The 19,628-nt window shown below is 43.6% G+C and overlaps 1 protein-coding gene across 1 annotated transcript in view; it reads left to right on the top strand.

Moving 5' to 3' along the window:
• Positions 1 to 19,628, top strand: part of TWNK (twinkle mtDNA helicase) — a 116,269-nt gene that overhangs the window by 68,556 nt on the left and 28,085 nt on the right. Inside the window, exon 2 of the mRNA XM_086922679.1 lies at positions 16,554 to 16,794. Coding sequence (XP_086778805.1) covers positions 16,554 to 16,794 — 241 coding nt within the window. The remainder of the gene's footprint in view (positions 1 to 16,553; positions 16,795 to 19,628) is intronic.

The following is a 19,628-nucleotide window of genomic DNA, read 5'->3' as shown; positions in this document are numbered from 1 at the left end:
CTAATAAGACTCTGGTGAAAACACGTTTTTTACGTTCGAATCATATGTTACAGTTCTGTCTAAACCCGGATGCAAGTTTTTTTGACATAGCCAGTTCCGGCAAAATCAAGTGACTTACTCAATTTTTATACTATGCTCAGCCTGAAAGAAGCATACATTTCTGTAGTAACTAATATATCTTTTTTATACGAAGTCATTCTCATTTTATATATTTTTTAAAATAACAGTATTTAACTAATGTATTATATGCTAAAATTTGCATTGGTTTTAATTAACTGAGCAATAAAGATTACTTACTTACTGTGTTGCAGCATTAATATAGCGCTTCACACTCCTGTTGAGGTTGTGAAGTACTTTGGCGATGAATGAGTAACTGTAAAGACCTTTTGAAGTGCCTCGTTGACCGGGTGTGGCCTCTGTGGGAAGTGCTGACTGTAGTTTATGAGGTTTACAGACATGCGTCAAACATGTAGCTCTGTTTAATCACATGTGGAAAGGTGTGGGAAATGGTGCGGACATCCTAACTGGTACATAACCATCTCTTAGGCGTGGTCCCTCTCATAAGCATCATGTGATCGAAAAAAGTCTGGATTTTAGACCTCTCCATAGGATAGAGCCTGATTTAGGTCTAGCCTACATAGAAAAGTGTACCTGTCTGGCCATCCACATGCATGCAATAAAAATCCTAAATAGAAATATATACATAGATAAATATATAGATGGGATTCAGATCGTCCTCTTCATTCACTGGTCTGTGATATGGTCAATCACATTTTGCCTCCACATACCCCTGCATAAAGCATTGAGCATTGGGTCAGCCTGCTTCAGCCATTGGCTCTCCTGCACCATGAGTCACAGCATTTTACCAGGTTACAAGTGAGAAGTAGTGGACTTCAATACCAAGGCTTTAGGGCAAATCTCTCCTTTAATTTCCTTCACTACTTTTTTTTTCCCATACATTTATTTTCTTTTGCATTGCTTTGCAAAAAATGCATGTTTGCTGATGCTTGGTTTTAACCCAGTCATTGTCAAAATAACGGGTCCAAAACACAGTTTATCCTTTTGTCAGAGAACTTTATCTAATACATGCAAAAGGATACAATTGTTGACACTGCTTTCGTGAAGCTTGTACGTCTTTTTTTCTTTTTAGCTATAATTTAGTATAGTATGCACTTTTATTCTACATGATCACTCCAAAGCAAAAATAAAACAAGGACCGATTGCATTGCAAATGCTTGTTTTAATAAGGCCTTCACAACAGAGCCTTTCCACGAAGGCTCTGTTGTGTTTATCCAACAAAACAGACACTATATACCTTAGTCCACCAGTCACTGTTTCTCAATTAGGACAAACAGTGACTTAATTAAGAAAGCTGGAATATTATCTGGACCTGCAGCCCTAGTTAGCTTAATACAGTTCTTTACTGATCTTATCTCTTTTACAAAGAACAATATAAGTTCAACACTCCTAAAGGTGTTCACATGTAGATTGGGCAGCATTGGTGCGGAGCCATATAAATAGGGTGACCAGATGTCCTGGATTTGCCTGGAGAGTCCCGGTTTTCCAAAGACTGTCCAGGCGTCCCAACACTTTTTGCTGAAAAAAAGATATGGCCTGGTTTTTGTGAAGGGATCGAGTGAGCATGCACATTAATCGCAGTGTGGTGCAAGCTCACGTTTGCTCCGACCCTCCTAGCACCAAGAATAGAAGTTGAGCTGTTAAAGAGCTCTCTCTTCACACCACTAAAAGAAGTTCAGTTCCTTAAAAATCCGCCTGCTTTGCTGCCCCACCTCACTCATGCAGCACAGGAAGATTTAATGAGGGGTGAATAGTGTTCCATCACCCCAAGCCAAGATCAGTAGCAGCCTGCTTCTAGGTCTCATCTAAGAATCTAAAAGGTAAAGTGTATAGGTGTGTACATAAAAAAATACATATATAGTGTAGTCCTTCTGTGACCAAAATCCGGCCCTGTCCAAAACATAGTCCTATTTCTATAGCTGTGTCTTGGTTTTCCATTCGGACTATGTGGTCACCCTTAAATATAAAACCTCCAGGTGCAAAACACAAGTGTTCTACTCACTCATACAGGTGAGCGTTCCCAAATGAGGGTTACAGGCTTTATTCAATTTCTGCCAAAATGCACTAAGTTCTCCTGACTGTATTACGTCCATCATGTAATTTCTGGGGTAGATACCTATACTGGGTTTTTTAAACATTCACTACCTCTTTAGAGACAGTACTTAATCCTAGTCTGAACTGTTTTAAAAGCCTCTTTAATTACTTTTCGCTTTCTGCCTAGCATCCTTCTTCATTACCCAAATTTGTTGGCCGCTCTACACGTTTATTAAGGTTCAGACAAATACAAGCAATCACATTTGCTAAAATCATATTAAGCCACACAGTTCTATCTTCGTTCACCTCTGCAAAAACAGTTATTCCTTCTGCAACCTGAAACTCTTCCAGATGCTGGAAACAGTGGACCAATGCATCTTGTAAGTCTCTGAGGGAAGCTTATGACCAGGGGCCAAACCTTAGGGACCACCTCAGGTTCTTCAAAGCATAGAGCATCTGAAATTGCCCAGTTGTTGCTACCCCGATAAGACATTATTTTAAAATCCCAGTAAGGTCTACTGCCAAGCCGGGATGAACATCTAATCAATCAGACACTCTTGGCAACCATAGCAGATCGTGGAGTCTGCCGGAGAGTCATTCCCAAAGCACCCAAATAAATAATAGAACCCATTGTTTGCCAACAATTTACCCAATTCTTTATCCTCCTTCTTAATGATACCCACTGAGAAAGTAGCAGCAGGTATATTAAAATGCTCTAACGTGTCATCAGTTTACATGTGATGCAAACATGCATTGAAGTTCCTGGCCATAATTTCCAAAGTGTCTGGGAATGTTCCCGCCAGCTTCTGAAAAGTTTGGTCAAAATCCTCAATCCATTTGTTCCTCCTACAATACTCTTCTTTATGGGTATATATATATATATATATGTATTAGTATAAATTGTGTACATTCCTTGTTCCTCATCCCTAACTCTACTACTGAGATTTGTATTCAGCTAGATATACAGATCACAGTTTAATTACCTTGGTGAAGATTACCACACTCCCACAGAGGCTCTGCCCTTCCCTGCTGACTTTTGCTGTTAACAGATATAATGCCCTCAATGTCTTTGTATTCTCTCAACAAGGAACGGTACATGGTATCAACTAACTTTTTGATTATCTGCCTTCTTAAATTGCTCAAATCGATGTATATTCCAGCTCAGGATTCTCAGACTGTGAAAAAACTCCCCCCTGTATGGAACATTTTCCCAATTCGCTCACTCTTGTAAGTCCCAAAACTGTATCATGGAGGCAAACCCATTGTTCTGCTTCCACCTGTGGGATTTCCCCTAAGCGCCACTGCTATTACAACTCTCTGGTTCTCAGGTGGCTGTGGGTGCAGCCCATATCCCTGAGAGTTGGGCTTTGTTTCATTTTACTCCTCAATAGGGAAATTTCAATCTCCCATTGGCTAAGAAACCTTCTATGCGGGCTTCGGATTTGACTTGCACTAGGGCCTTTCAGTGCAAGGCCCTCATCTATAGGAATTCTTATACTCAAGCCAGTGGCACCTAAATCACATTCTGCTTCGGCTGTCATATTTGCAATCAAGTCTAGAAAGACCTTCCTCCATATGCGTATCAGCCACAACATCATTGCATTGCATTTAGTAAGAGATTGATTCCAAAGATTTCTCTCTGGCATGACCCAACAATAACACTGCCTCACTTTTACTCTAAAATATCAGGAGTGGGTAGGATCATCACCTGCCACCCATCCCTTTCAGTCTCTCTATATAAAGTAAAACTCTTTTGAATGTATGCAGATGATACCCGGATCTTGTTCAAACTGACTAGTAAATCAGCTGCTGTAGTTGGAAACGGTGAGCTGGGTTCAACCACTCTCACAACCAGAATTTCTCCTATACAATAGTGGAAGTCAGCTAGTTTCTTTAAATTGAATTTACCATCATGCATATCTTTGTTTCTAATTTCATATCATGATGTAAATTCAGTTAAAAATTGGCAGAAATATGAAAGTCTTGAACTTACCGATTATACTTGGAAAACTTTAAATACATTTAGTTCTACTGTACTGAGGGGTGCCAATTGGAGACAAATGCTTTTTTTCAGCAAATGGCTTTTATATTACACTCCTGCAGCTATTGCCAAAATGTATAGTAGCACGTTGTCTACCTGTTTCAGATGTACACAACCGGACCTGGCTAACTGGTCCCATATAATAGCTTTCTGTCCCAAAATTAAGGTATTTTGGAACAAAATATTCTCTTTGCTTTCTCTTCATATACAATGTTCGATTACTAGCTACGAAAATTTAATTATATTTGGATTCGATCCAGAGCTTAATCTGGTTGAGTCTCTGGCAAAACTTTTGTACATCATAGTAGCAGTAGTTAGATCACTGATTCTCAAGTATTGGAAAACAGATACAGTTCCATCTGTAGATGAGTGGTATCAAAAAATTTAGAGAGTCAGGAAAAGTGAATTCATATTCGCTCAAAGGACTGGGGCATTGCGTAAATTTGCAAAAATTTGGGAATCAGATTTTGATTAAAGTTGTTGTTTTTTGGGAGTTAGTGTAAAAGGGTGCAAAGACAACCAGTGACCAAAGACCCTTTTTGTGTTGCCCGGCGGTATCGCCTCTATGACCCACCAATATTTACTCAATGAAGAAGCAGGCGCTGGAGACTGAAAGGCAGGAAACGAGGGTTTATTCTCTCCGGAGGAGAACACATCAATTCAGACAGCAAGTATCGTCACGAGGTGCTCTAACCGCATCTCTGAGGCCTGGCCTCTTATACTCAGGTTTATGATCTTTATTGCACGTAACACATTCTTGCAACACTTTGATATGTGAAAGAACATCCTCGGAATCTCCCCTTCAGGCCCGTTCCCACATACATTTACAGTTGAATTCCCCACCCCGGTCACAACAGGTGATGATTATCGCGCAGCAGGACATTCCGCCGATTCACGGAATGTGTGGAGTTTGATCGGATCTCGTAGGGTGGGGGCTTTGATCGGCTCGAGGGTCTTTTGATGGGGAGGGGAGGCTTCCTACTGTACGGGGTAATAAACAGTATCCGCAGGGCCAGGTGGTGGCTTGGGAACAAGGAAGACAGACGGGCACACAGGAAAAAGGGGGGGTTTGCATCAGAGGGCCTGAGACTATGAAAGGAATGAAGGGAGGTGTCGCGCTGGGAACAGGATGGGATTCTGAGGCAGATCTGCGCTGAAGAGGGGTTTATGACCCAAAGCATGTGAGAGCGAGGGGGTTGTCAGCGTGCGGGGGATGCCTGCGAGGTTAGGAGAGAGAGAGAGAGACGCTGGCTATCAGCGAGGGGTAGGAAGGTCATGGTGCTTAAAAATGGCTGCCGCTTACGCGCAAGACACGTGAAAGCGGGAGTGATCAGTGCGTGGGGGTGCTTGTGTAGGCAAAGAGCCGTGCTGGGGGTCAGGGGTGTGCAGAGGGTGGGTCTGGTCAAGGCAGCTAAAGTGGTGGGTGTGTGCGACAGAGAGTGTGGCATCGGGGCAAAAGGGAAGATGGCGCAGATAATGTTCACCGAAACGTATTAATTTTCCACAGTCCTCCCTTTAACATTTCTAAGACATCTTGCTGGCCTATTTCCTATCTATGTCTACCGTTGTGGTCATAAGTAAGGAAGTGATAACCCAGGTGAAGGAAAACATCACATTTTTAAAATCTTTTCATCCAGTGGGCGGGCTCATCGTTAAGCTTTGTTGCAGGAAAGTCATAGTAATGCAATATCAGACAAAAATTATGCAGTGAGAGCGTTGGGTACAGATCGTAGATGCTTGTAGTCATTCGGAATAGGAGCCGATGGGTTACCACGTAAGTAGGTTCTTTTTGTACTCGGTTGGAGCATAGTCAATTCAATGGTGGTTGGGAGAGAAATGAGACATAGTAAAAACAATAATCAGTGTTCCCAGTGTCTTATGGTCGTGGACCATTATTAGTCAGTTCTCAGCATTCTTTGTCGTCTTCTGTTGGCACTGCTGAACACCTGTATTACAATTCGATCGTTAGCAGGAATGTCCATGTGGGTTGAGCCGTTGGAGGTCTGCGGGCAGGAGAGTGCCTTTGTATTGTTTCGCCAGACCTCATGGGAGAAATGCGTTACGGTTTTGGAGCAGATGCATTTTCTTCCATAATCCAGGGAGTGGTCATTAGAAGGAGACAGAAAAGGATTGTGGTGAAGGGTGCAATTGTCTTTGAGTTGTGGGGTCTGTCTGTTCTTGGGTTTCTGTGGTGGGTATTTCCTGTTGCTTCCATCATCTTCAAGGTGTTCGGTACCGGGCAGAACCACATACTTCGTTTAGCTTTTCTTTGGGGTGACCCTTGGTGGTGTTTTTAGGTCACGTGTTCTGAGATTTAACACAGTTCGTGGTCTACTTAGTCGGGGCTCTCTCCTCTTTGACGCAGGAAATACCCTTCTCCGGATGGCACAGTAGGATTTAGAGGATTTTGAAAGTTCAGGTGGAGGGAGGGTGTGTGGGTGAATAGTCCTTATGGCAGGTCGGAGGAGGAGGGGATGGAGCAGGGCCAGGTCGGGAACAGACCAGGGAGACGGAAAATTTTAGACAGGCGAGTCCATAATCACGTTCAGAGAGCGGGGACCTTTCGGCACGCGTCGATCATAGAGCAGGGGCCTCAGGTCAGCCCTTTCCTTTAGTTTTGTCGGAAACAGTGCCTTGTCCTGCAACTCCTTACTGTTGTGGTCTCGCCTTGGCCTCCGTCACTGAGGTTCCACGATCTGCAGTCAGGCCGCGTGCTCCCACATCCGGTCTCTTTCTCCTCCGACAGTGGTACCCTTAAATGAGTTTGAAAAGACAGTCTTTAGAGATTTTGCAGAGGAAGGTAATTACGTAAATCTATTTCTCTCCCAACACCAAGCAACTGGGGTAAACATCCGCAACATTGAGGTCTGCAGCCAACGTATAAACAATTGATGATGGGTTTGCTGGATTCCCAACAACTTCCCTTTGTGGTTATTTCTTTAGCGTTTTGTCGGTTTATTACATTCATTTGTCGTGGTACGAGGTCTGATACCCATTCATTGCATTAGTTTATTACAGTCATGTCAGTTCTCCTGGTAGTGACCCATTTCTCTAGTACGAGTCTTGCAATGCTTGACCGGTCTTCAGGGCTTTGTATTTTACGGAAAAGTGTAACGTGTTATTCACCATGGTCTGATAGATATCTTTCTGAGGAATGAACATAGGCTAAACGATTTTTCATTATATCAATGCATCCTATCTTTCGGCTAAACATTTTACTTTCAACAGGTTTACTTGCAACAAGTTCTTTCATTTTTGACTTAATTCTAACTTCGCAAACATTATTCTAAATTCTACATAGTTTCCTACAACCTGGCTACTTTATTAAAAAACTCGGACTTGCGATGGCTGTTCAACCCACCCTTGGGGTGAGCGGGGTCTAATGAAAAACAACTAGGAATATAGCGAACTGGGGCAAGGGACATTTTTAAACTCTCGTCCCGGGCAGCTGATACAAAACTGGGGGCATTCTGGGAAAACGGGGATGTCTCGATCACTTTTACTGTTTGGGTGTTGAGATAATTTCGGGACAGGGAAGGTCGCGTTTACCAGAAACATTTTATCATGGATGCCACTGACAAGTAGTTCCCTCAAAATGGGTCAGATTAGAGAACCTTAGTCGTCTTACCTGTCCCTTTTCGGTCAATCTAGGTTTCATCAATATTTAGCAGAAAAGGAGAGGTAGTAACGTGGTATCGGTGCAATTTATATTTAAGACAAATTTGTGCAAATACTTGTGGTATTTGGAGCCAATCAGGTGGTGCACCAGGGGTAGCGGTTCGCCAATTAGGTGCCAGTTGCTAGGAAGAGCGAAAGAGTGGAGGAGAGAGAGAGAGAGAGAGAGAGAGAGGGAGAGAGAGAAAGATAGAGAGAGACAGATAGAGAGGGAGAGAGAGAGATCAACAATAGGCTAAATAGTACACGTGTGACATGGAGAGTGGCCATGTACTATTTAGGCTATTCAGTGCATTACCCAACATGAGACATTTTGGGTTTGTGTTAGAATGTAGAAAGCATGCAGTTTGGGACGGAAGAGCATTAGGCCAGGTACATAAGGACATGCATTGAGTCGGGTGTCTTTAGGAGCCATCTTGCAGCGTAGGTCCGCTTCATGTATCGGACATGGTATGGCTCCAGATCTTTTACCATACCCTAGTCGTTATTCCAATGTAACCTGTAGAGGGAGAAAAAGGAAGAAAGGGAGGGGGGGACAACATTCGAGCATATCAAATGTACGGGCACGAAAGTTATTTACTTACCACATACTCATACTTATCTTCTCGGGATATAATCCCTAGGGTCTTGGTTTCTGAAGTCAAGGGGGTGGGCAGCGTGGCAAGGGTGGCGAGCGATATGTTGCTCATGGGGGAGACGGTCTGAGGGTGGCATTATAGATCGTGTGTGTGGGGAGAACGCTAAAAAGAAATCAGAGGTGCCTAGCGCAAGGTATCTGGTGTGTGAATGTATCCAGCTATTGGGGAACCTTTAAAATCACTCCCAACGCTGTGATGTTCTGGGGCATATCAGTTCTTCGGCTAACCCTGTCCCTTGGTACCTTCGATCTTCATACCCTTATGACATTCTAACATTCATACCGTTTTGCTTTTACCCATTCTCCGAAGTCGAGGTCCTTCTTCATGCGTTAGTTCCTGAGCTTAGTCGCATATTTGGAGGCAGCGTATCATACCTTAGATTCGATCATCAATCCGGGGCCGAACAGCCATTTTTCTAGTAACCTTAAAAAGAGAGCAAAATGGTTGTGCAAAAAAAATAGCCCTCCCGCCGATTCCCATATTTACAAAAATACGTGATACCCATTCATAGTTTGGAAAACCTTTATTTGCATAATCGTTCAGTACGTAAAACGTGAGAGTGCAATCATATTTTGGCTGGACGTGGCGATGGTGGAAGCACATACAGTAGGGGGGGTTTGTCGCATAAGAACATGTTAAAAAAAAGGCCTAATTAATTATTTGCCAGTAACTAAAAACGTCTCGTTAAGTGATGAGGGATCAGGGGCATTTTAGTTCATAAATGGGAACACAGTCAAGCTCATTGTAATCACATTTCCTAGATGTATACCGTGGGTGTGCATCATAAGCGACATTATGTACCAGTTACAATAAATATCAAAAATAAATCGTTCATTGAAATCAACATTTTGACAGGACCCCTTTCAAATGTTCGCCAAGCGAACCCTCCTCTCCTTTTCGTCAAATGTGCAAAGGTTCACATATATCTTAGTACATCAAGTCTCATTAGCTAAAGAACACCACGAGGTGTCCGTTAGTTCCTATTTGATACCGGCGCCATTTTGGACGAGGCCGGTTTAGTCCGGAAGTAGCATCAGGGGCAAAATGTCTCCGACGATTGACGGTTGGACCAGAGTCCCTTTCGGCAGTTCGAAAACCTGTGCTAACAGAGGGGCTGGTGGTGTGGACCGCCAATCAAAAAGGGGGAGGGAGGTAGAATCTTTCTTACCGGGTCACGTTGATGCTCAGCCGGAACTTACTCGAGTTCGTTAGCCCATAATGTTCCTGGGTGGTTCAGACTGAAGCTGGCGCAGACACGAGAGCACCACCATCTTGTTGCTATGTCGTGGTCGTTCCAGTTGTTCCCTACCGGAAGCCTGTAGGGGCCGTGGGCTTCTGGGACTCTGGTAGAATCTTCAAAGCTGTGGGGATGTTGTCGGAGGTGGAGGCTCGTGCCCAGGTGGGCAAGTGCCCGAGTTGCAATTCCGGACAAAGTTACTCCAGCGGCCTAGACCCGCCTTCCAGAGGGCGCAGACGCGATTTTGAGACCCTGCAGCCGCCGCCCTTCGTCGTGTCTTTCAGGAGTGGAAGAAACTTCTTGTGGCGACAGAGACAGAACACCATGCTGTTGGAGCAGGACATTTGGTTCGGGGCGCCAGGGTGCAGCTGTGGAGCCTTCACCTGGGGAGGTGAGGGAGGCTCGTCCGTGCCGCCTTCCTCTCCCGGCGCATCCCACGCCGCCCCTTTGAATCAGGGGTGCACATGATGACCACCCTACACCCCTGACTCCGACTCTTGGGGGACCATTGTCTGTCCGGTGCTACGCAAATATGCCCGTCGGACATTGTATGTTCTATGCTGAGAAAATAGGTCCGTCGAACATTGTACGTTCTGTGCTGCACAAGTATATCCGTGGCCCGGCTGGAGGATTTCGGCGCTGGGCCGGGGCTGGGAAGCCTCCTATCTGTGGAGGTGGGAGAGGCTCGTCCGCGTCGCCTCTCCCTCCCAGTCCCCCTGCGCCAGTTCGATGGAGGAATTCGTGATGGCCGGACCAGGAGATACGAGGGAGGGGGTCATCTGCATCCGCCCCCTCCCTACTCGTAGCCCAGGGGACGTCACCCCAGGAAGGAGAGTATGGGAAGACCATTTCATGTCGGCCCATGGAGCCTCCTGTACCTTCTCGCCTGCGATTTCTTTTGGTCTATGGCTGATGACTGGCCCCGCCCCACACGTGCTGTGTGTTTCACCTTCCGGATGGGCGGGACCGTTGACTTGTTACATTTTGAGAACTTCCGGAGTGAGCGTAATATGTTTTGTATTGTTCCTATTAGTACAGTTTACTTTAAAGAATGTTTTACTAGTTTTTCTATTTATCGTTGGTTGTGTGTTATCTTTATCGTAATTAAACCCTAAATTATATAACAGATGCTTGGTTTCCTTGAGTCCTTTTTCTAACGGGGGATTGTCTACGCGGGTCTGTAATTGCTTCTGTTTTTCAGAGTGGGGGGGGGGGGCAACAGGGAGCAATCAGTCCCAGAACTCAGACATGTCGTTGAAATTGGTCTGACGAAATCTGTGCCATCGAGCATAATCAAACGTGGTGGTTCTATCCGTCCTGTCCGTGTTAGTCTGATTTGTTTTTATCTCGCGCCTTCTCCCTTTCTGCCGACCTGTTATTTCTGTCGACCCTCCGCTCTTACCTATGTTCTGTAGAGTCGGGCATTGGGCTTTCCAGTGCCCGAGACATCTACAAAAAGCACATTGGTTTTGCCTTAAATCTGTTCGTCCTGTGCATAGTGTCGGGGGATTACTTTTGGGTCGTTGTGTCTCGGGGTTGTCCCGTCGGCACATCCCTTTACACCGTTCTCTTTTTGTGTCTAACCCTCGGAACTGTGTCGTCGCTGGCCCTTCCCTTTGCCTACCAGACGTTTGGAGGGTTGCCTGTCGCGTTTCTTTAACTACTTTGACTTTGTCTCTTTCCTTTCGTTGCGTAGCTTCTTTGCGCCACATACCGAGACTATCGAGCATAATAGGCGTTGTCTTATTATTACAAAGGGCTATTTCTACCGTTTCTATTTTGTCTAAATCGAAGGATCCTATCAGTGGCCATTGTTTCTCTTGGTTTGCTTTGGTATACTTGTGCCATAGCTTACTATAGGCTATGGTAATTAATCCATACTTTGTGAACATTTCTTTATTAGGGGTGCCTTCCAGCGGAGCTAGATGGTCCACCTCTAATAAACGGTCCGGGCTGAACCAGCTATCCATCAGTGGGGAGAAGACAGGCATGACGGATCACAACGGGGATAATAGTCAGCACTACCTATCTTATCACTGCGTGCAAAGACTAGACAGAATATTTCTATTCTACGTTGTTTGCAGGCAGTGAATACCTCAAGAACCAATATCGGGCAATCAATGTTTGGTCAATAAAATAATAAAAATGGTCAATGGGGAGAATAAGTAGGCCCGCAAAGGTTTGCGTCACCTATGCTTTCACTATCTGCAAAGAGGGGACCTATTCTTTCCTGTTTGCAGACAGAGAGTCTCCAGGCAACAATCCGTAACAGTTAATCAATGGGGAGGGGCAATTGATCAGTGGGGGAGAAAGATAAGCACGACGGGTGCGTTACCTATCCTTCACTGCTTGCAAAGAGAGAGCCGGTTGTTTCTCCGTTTGCCGACAGCGAAACTCCAAATAAATTAACAAAGAACAAATACTAGTATTTTCCATCAATTATCAATTATTTCGCGATTTGTCGTGTTTACACGACCTTACCCGGACCGTATGGACAGTTTCTTGTCTTCCGAATCCAGCGCCCGATCGTCCTCTTTCCTTCGTACTCCTCGTGGCACTCCTGATGGTTCCCAGTCAGGACCGTAGATCACTCGAGAGAGGTCTGTTCGGAACCAGTGAAGTTCGGATGATCGGCTGTCAGACGAGGGTCTATCGGACAGGGTACCTTCCGATCGTTGCAGTCGTTCACTCTGTCGTCAGGACCTCTCCCACTGGATCCACGAGTCGCTGATGTGCCCCACGTGGGCGCCAATTGTAAAAGGGTGCAAAGACAACCAGTGACCAAAGACCCTTTTTGTGTTGCCCGGCGGTATCGCCTCTATGACCCACCAATATTTACTCAATGAAGAAGCAGGCGCTGGAGACTGAAAGGCAGGAAATGAGGGTTTATTCTCTCCGGAGGAGAACACATCAATTCAGACAGCAAGTATCGTCACGAGGTGCTCTAACCGCATCTCTGAGGCCTGGCCTCTTATACTCAGGTTTATGATCTTTATTGCACGTAACACATTCTTGCAACACTTTGATATGTGAAAGAACATCCTCGGAATCTCCCCTTCAGGCCCGTTCCCACATACATTTACAGTTGAATTCCCCACCCCGGTCACAACAGGTGATGATTATCGCGCAGCAGGACATTCCGCCGATTCACGGAATGTGTGGAGTTTGATCGGATCTCGTAGGGTGGGGGCTTTGATCGGCTCGAGGGTCTTTTGATGGGGAGGGGAGGCTTCCTACTGTACGGGGTAATAAACAGTATCCGCAGGGCCAGGTGGTGGCTTGGGAACAAGGAAGACAGACGGGCACACAGGAAAAAGGGGGGTTTTGCATCAGAGGGCCTGAGACTATGAAAGGAATGAAGGGAGGTGTCGCGCTGGGAACAGGATGGGATTCTGAGGCAGATCTGCGCTGAAGAGGGGTTTATGACCCAAAGCATGCGAGAGCGAGGGGGTTGTCAGCGTGCGGGGGATGCCTGCGAGGTTAGGAGAGAGAGAGAGAGACGCTGGCTATCAGCGAGGGGTAGGAAGGTCATGGTGCTTAAAAATGGCTGCCGCTTACGCGCAAGACACGTGAAAGCGGGAGTGATCAGTGCGTGGGGGTGCTTGTGTAGGCAAAGAGCCGTGCTGGGGGTCAGGGGTGTGCAGAGGGTGGGTCTGGTCAAGGCAGCTAAAGTGGTGGGTGTGTGCGACAGAGAGTGTGGCATCGGGGCAAAAGGGAAGATGGCGCAGATAATGTTCACCGAAACGTATTAATTTTCCACAGTTAGAATTCGTTGCATCTTGTCAGAATATTTAAATATTTATGTCTCTGTATGCCCTCTGGGGATTGTATTAAGCCGCTATTGTTTTCAGCTTACCATTTTATATGTTGGATATATTGTAATGAATCTAATGAATGAAATGTCAAGAACTCAATAAAATAAAAAAAATAAAAAATGATGTAAATTCTGTAGTCTATTCAAGCTGAGTCGCAACAAAATAAGAAACGTAAACTAAGATAAATGTAATTTTATTGGTATAGCTAAATTGTTTATGGTTTTGCACACAATCATAGGTTGGCAGCGTCCCATATTGGCTGTTTAGTAGGCATTTCTTAAAGTGATTGTTTGAACATTTGGACATGTTGACGAGTATATTTTGCTTCAATTACATTGGATAATAGTAGTGAGTTAGAAATGTATTCCCTGAGGGTAGAACATCAAGCATGTATAACTTTGCAAAGGGTTTGTGTTTCCCTTGGATAAAATATTTGTTTATTCAGATGAATGGCAGAGCACGTGTGTTATATGTTTTCTAAATAAAAAGTTAACCCTGCACTTTACCCACAAACAGCTAAATATATGTGCTTAAATTCACAATATATTCCACAGACAGAGTCCCCTGAAAAATGTCTGTTTGTGCATCTCTGAGGGAAGATGACGTGGGTTTGAGGTGATTGGTGTGTTTGTGTTCATATCTGTACACGTCTGTGAGTTTGTGCCTCTCCAGGTTTGAGTGTTGTCAGTGTATTTTGGTAGAGTGTGTGCATGTGTGTTTGTAAGAGGATTTCTGACAAAAATGCATTTTCTAAAAGTAAACTTGCACATAAACACATATCTCCGCAAATGTCCGTGCACCCCAGAAGAAGTAGCTGAAATATGTAACCCGCAAAGATGTGTTGTGTATTTAATTGTGCTTGTAATGATGTGCAAGCCAAGAAAAGCACACATATTCCCTTTCCACCGGTATTCACTCAGTGCATGAGTGTGTGTGTCTCACACATACATATTGATCATCTCCCCTTCACAGCATAACAAATAGTCAAACAATATACACATTCTTAAATTGAAGAGTTGTGGGTGTTTTGGGTAGGGGGCAAGGGTTGGGATAAAACCAAGAGTGAGTGACGTTGCAGTGTGAGAGCCACAAATCGTGCATTGATTTTGTCTTGTTCTACTTGTTAATGTCCAATTATTAGTAGACTTGCTCTTTCCCAAGCAGAGTATTCCATCCACTCTTTCTGCAATCCATCATTCTATACCAGGATATAAGGAAATATTACATACAAGAATATATTTCAATTCAGGAAAGGAATGGATTTTTCCATACCCGCTCCCTCCAAAAGCAAGGAATACTGGAGATCCCAGATGCTACTTCGATAAACAGTCAAGTTGCAATGATGCAGGCTGTTTCTATAAGATCTTCTGTGATTCTCCCTCCGGCAATTTCCAGATCATCTTCTACTTCCCCCAGTCCTTTAGCATTACTCCCTTGGTTATTTGGACCTATGTGGCAGAAGTTAGACACACAAGGGGTTTTTGTTTGGTGGGGTATTTTAACAAAGGTTGTGTAATGTGAAAGCCAATCTCAAAATTGAGATGAATACACCATAGAAAAGGACCAAATGGTAATTTAACTTGAATAGAGCTTTCCATAATTTTAAGGAAACAAATAGAAATCATTTTAAATGCACTCTCTCGTTGAGAATAGTGGTGATCATTTGCCACAATTGGTACTTGAATTTGTCAAGTTTTCTTTCAAGAAGATCTTAAATTGGTACAGGCTAAGCTATTTCTTTCAAGAGAGATAAAAGATAGATGTTGTAGAGTTACAAGATATCCGTTTAACAAATGTACCACTTGTAATCTTCCAGGACCACTCTCTTGTTCTTAACAGTTGGATTAACTTTTGATTGTCTGTGGTGCACAAGATGCCATAAATCGTTCAATTTCTCAGTGCTGCCGAGAGTGTATGTGACAATAGTTCTTTGGTTAAATGAAGTCCAAAATGAACATGCTCAAGAAAAGAATTCGGAGGGAGACTACATACCATTTTCCAATTCACTGTTGAATGTCTTGGGCGCAAGGCATTAATGCATGTGGGCAGTCATGAGATCTTTATTAGTGCACTGCACAAGTGCAGAGTTTTTCTATTGGCTGCGGCAGTGTCAGTGCATGCTGGTGATTGTAGTTTCCATGTCATCTCTTCCACAAAATGCCAGTGTACAATATAATGTTTATTTTCCTTGCTTGTTTGGTTTTACTTGGACATTGGGAAACGACTTTACAATGCTCTTTCCAAAGATCATATCCTACAAACGTTCACATTGCTGTTCATATTTAATTTTGTTGTTTATTTATCTTTCATACACTTCTTAAATAGGTAAGTCGTTTTATATTTGCAAACCATATTTAAGAAAGACCTTTAGATACATACATTTATGTCCCATGCCAGCTGCGGAGTAAAATAAAGGTAATCCAATGTCTTGCCAGACATGCGCTCAGGCACTGTGCTGAGTGTTACTTCACCCTGATTGGTAGCCCACCTACCTGCAGGCAAAGTACTAGGCCTGGGCAAAATTGTAGTTACGCTGGCATAATTGGCATAATTTTGTGTGACGAAATTTACATGACATTACCATGATTACACCGTTACGCCACGTTGCCTAATGTCAGGTGGAAATTTTACCATAAGATGTACTGTTCGGATTATGTTTTTTTCACAAACCTTCAAATTAGAATGTGGGTGGCAGTGTTTCGAACACAAGCAATCGGAAGTCAACTCAAAATTACATTTTCTTGTTGAGTATGTTGCAGTATTTTTTTTGAGGTCTTTGTGCATTTGGTGTAATTACATGTAATTTTGCTGTAAATTCACCCAATTGTCCTACAGAAAATTATGCAGGATTCACACACTTCTAGAAAATACCTTAAGATGTATTATTTTTATGCATATTTGTTCCTTGATTTCGTTAATTCATGCAAAAATTATGACTTGGCAAATTACTGGCAGCATCGCTTTTACTGAGGAATTAATGGAAATAATGTGCCAGTAACTAATTTAGTTCTTGTATTACTTTATTCCTCAAACAGGTCCAACGGGCAGTGGAAAGACCACTTTCATCAGTGAATATGCTCTTGACCTCTGTATCCAAGGGGTGAACACACTGTGGGGCAGCTTTGAAATCAATAATGTGCGCCTAGCCAAGATCATGCTCACCCAGTTTGCATCGCAGCGCCTGGAGGATCAGCTGGAAAAATATGATGAATGGGCAGACAAGTTTGAAAACTTGTCTCTGTACTTCATGACGTTTCATGGGCAGCAGAACATCAAGTAAATATTGATATTTTTTTAATTCAAATACCTTTTTGCTCTGCGTGTCATTATAACTTGCGGGGCCTTATTATGACTGGGGGTGTCTTTTTACTCTTTAATTTTCGTTAATCTTCTATATTTATCTCTTTCTGTGCTCTCATAAAACTCAACCTCCAAAATTCCGATTTTTTTACTCATTATTTGAGCCCCCATAATCGTTTTAGGAGAAATTCATTGCAGGAATGTTGGATTTCCATCTTCCCTGAAGGTGATATTCCAATGATAAAACACCCTCCGGTTGTTGATCAGTTTTTTAGTTGTTCTTTCTATTTTATGGAGACTATGCACGTGGCCTGTACTGTTCACCTTATTCCTCACGGGCTACGCGTGCTCTTTCTGGGTGTCGTGATGCGAATGGAGCTGAACCAGTAGAACACCTGCTCACACCTACTCTCTGTTTCTATGTTGGGGTGTCAATATCTGCATTGCCTCAACTGACTACCCCCACTGAGAGACTCAACATATGCCGGGCCGTCTCCGTTTTCTCAGCTAGCACCGGTGCCTGCATCACCACATTGTTATACCTTTCTTGGCTCACCTCTTGTGGGCTTCGTCTCTCTGCCTTCCCTCCCTGTGTTGTTATCGAGGCAGATGTACCCATGCAGTGGCGTAGCGGGGTGGGGGGAGGTGGTCCATCCTGGGCGGCAAGAGTTGGGGGGGGGGGGGGGGCGTCCCCCCATGCCCCCTGCTCTTACATGCAGCCGCCGGGCTGCAACTTGTAGCTACCCCACTATACCCGTGATGCAGGAAGGACATTTATTTGATGGAATTTGCTGCAATAGAACCCCATACATCTGAATTGCAAAGTCAGAGTAACTAAAAAAGTTTAGTAGATAGCAAAGCAGATTTAGTAAAGTGCTTGTGTAGTTATTAGTAGCACTTTTCCAACGTAGGACTTTGCTTTGAAGTCTTTTGTGGATCACATTTATAATGCAAATCTCATTGATGCTTTGGTTTGATAGTACGAAGTAATCAAACGTGCATTTATGGTATGTATCAAAAACGTAATTTACAACTTAGGTGATAGTTGAATACATGAATTTGAAAATGTCTTCAAGCGTATGTCAAACACGATTACCGTGTGCGTGCTGGATATATTCCCCCCTCCCCATTTTTTTGTTGTTGAAATTAATAATCTAACATTTAGTCAAATATAAATATTATTGCTGTGCCATACATAAAAACCACATCAATCCCAATGACTCGGAATCTCATTTCTAGTTATTTCATTCTACAAGAATGCTCCAAGCACCCTAATGCACCTTTCTCCCTGAACAAAAACCATTAGAGACATTTGACACCAATTTCAGCCTCTAAGACATTTAAGACTCCGATCCGATTGTGTGTGAGGTTTACTTTTAAAAGGCACCATAGTGGACTTTGTAACTTACCAAGGTTTATAAATTGATGGAAAAACGTAATTTGATTGTAAACGAAGAGCAGCAAGCCATCCTGTTTGCTTATTTCGTAGTACACTCTTCATTCCATGGACCTTCGAGGCTATGTCCTCGTTGCTTTAAAGTCTGATCCCTTGTGACTGGTCTAAAGACACCTGCCTCCTCTTCTTTTCACCAGCGCAGATAACGGTGTTCTTAAGTTTGCACTACCATTTCCATATAAAAATGATTGTCTGAAGTTGCCTCTTACATACTGCCATCTACTGTTATCGAGAACTATTCCTCTACAATTTCTCTATTGAAAAATCCATAACACTTTTTCAGTTTATTTCCTATAAGAGTTTTATTGTCACTATAAAACCTCCTTTACAGTTTCCAGTATTTATGGATGTTTAAAACTAAAGAGGTCTAGCTTTATAGCACAAGCTTAGGAAGCACGCTCGAAGAATGATAATTTCTGTACACCGCATGGGTTAATGAAATAATGTAATTAATGGACTGGCTCACTGACCCAAGTTATTTGGCGGTTACAGACTTAGCGCAGTCTGGATCTGTAGACCTCTTTCATACTTTGAGAACTGGTTTGATTTTTTTCTCAGCACCAAGATACCCCTTGGATGAGTGCGGCACTTTATAAAAACTAAACTATTTTCTAAAAATAACCTGCAGCACTTGTGCTAGAGTTAGATTGTGTATCTACTACTATTGAGTTTCTACAAAGGCTTTTTGATGTGGATTATTTTATTTTAGACTTTTAGACCCAACTTCCTGGGCATCAGGGCACTCAGAATTCTATGCTCCAGTCGCATAAACTGGATTGTTCCCTGCTGGTGTCCTGGGGCACACGTAGACAAAGGCAATAGAACCGCAGGCAAGGGAGACTACACAGACTTGATCAGGATAGTGGCTGGTAGCTCAGCCTTCCTAGGATACAGGTATCCTTGACTATAGATTTATTGCTGCCACCACTGTCCGTGTACTGCAGCCGGTGTAGAGAGGGCAGTAACTACTCTCTGTGAAATAGGTGTGCACTATGCATGCCCCCCCTCAACCTCAGAGCTAAGCTCTAGGGTCTCAATCTATGTAAACAGGGAGATCCTCAGTGGACATGTACGATTGTCATGCTCACTGAGGTAGGGATTTAGAAAACATACAAGAACTTTTAAGTGACTTGCCAAGGGATCCGCATAAGGCAGGGTAAGCACGCTGTCCAGAGAAATGCAGAAGACTTCCCTCCCAACATATGCACCCCCCCCCCCCCGGCCCCCAATCAGTGAGAGAAGATCGATCATCTGATTGGACAAACTGGCGGGAAAGGCCATCTGCATTACCGTGCTATAAGCCTGCTTTATGTTCCACAGAGAAATTTAGCCCTGCAGAGATATGGACCAACTA

Source organism: Lissotriton vulgaris, chromosome 5, assembly GCF_964263255.1.
Source record: "Lissotriton vulgaris chromosome 5, aLisVul1.2, whole genome shotgun sequence".
NCBI lineage: Eukaryota > Metazoa > Chordata > Amphibia > Caudata > Salamandridae > Lissotriton > Lissotriton vulgaris.
Note: the sequence above shows the minus strand (reverse complement) of the source record. Positions and strands in the feature narration are given on the sequence as shown.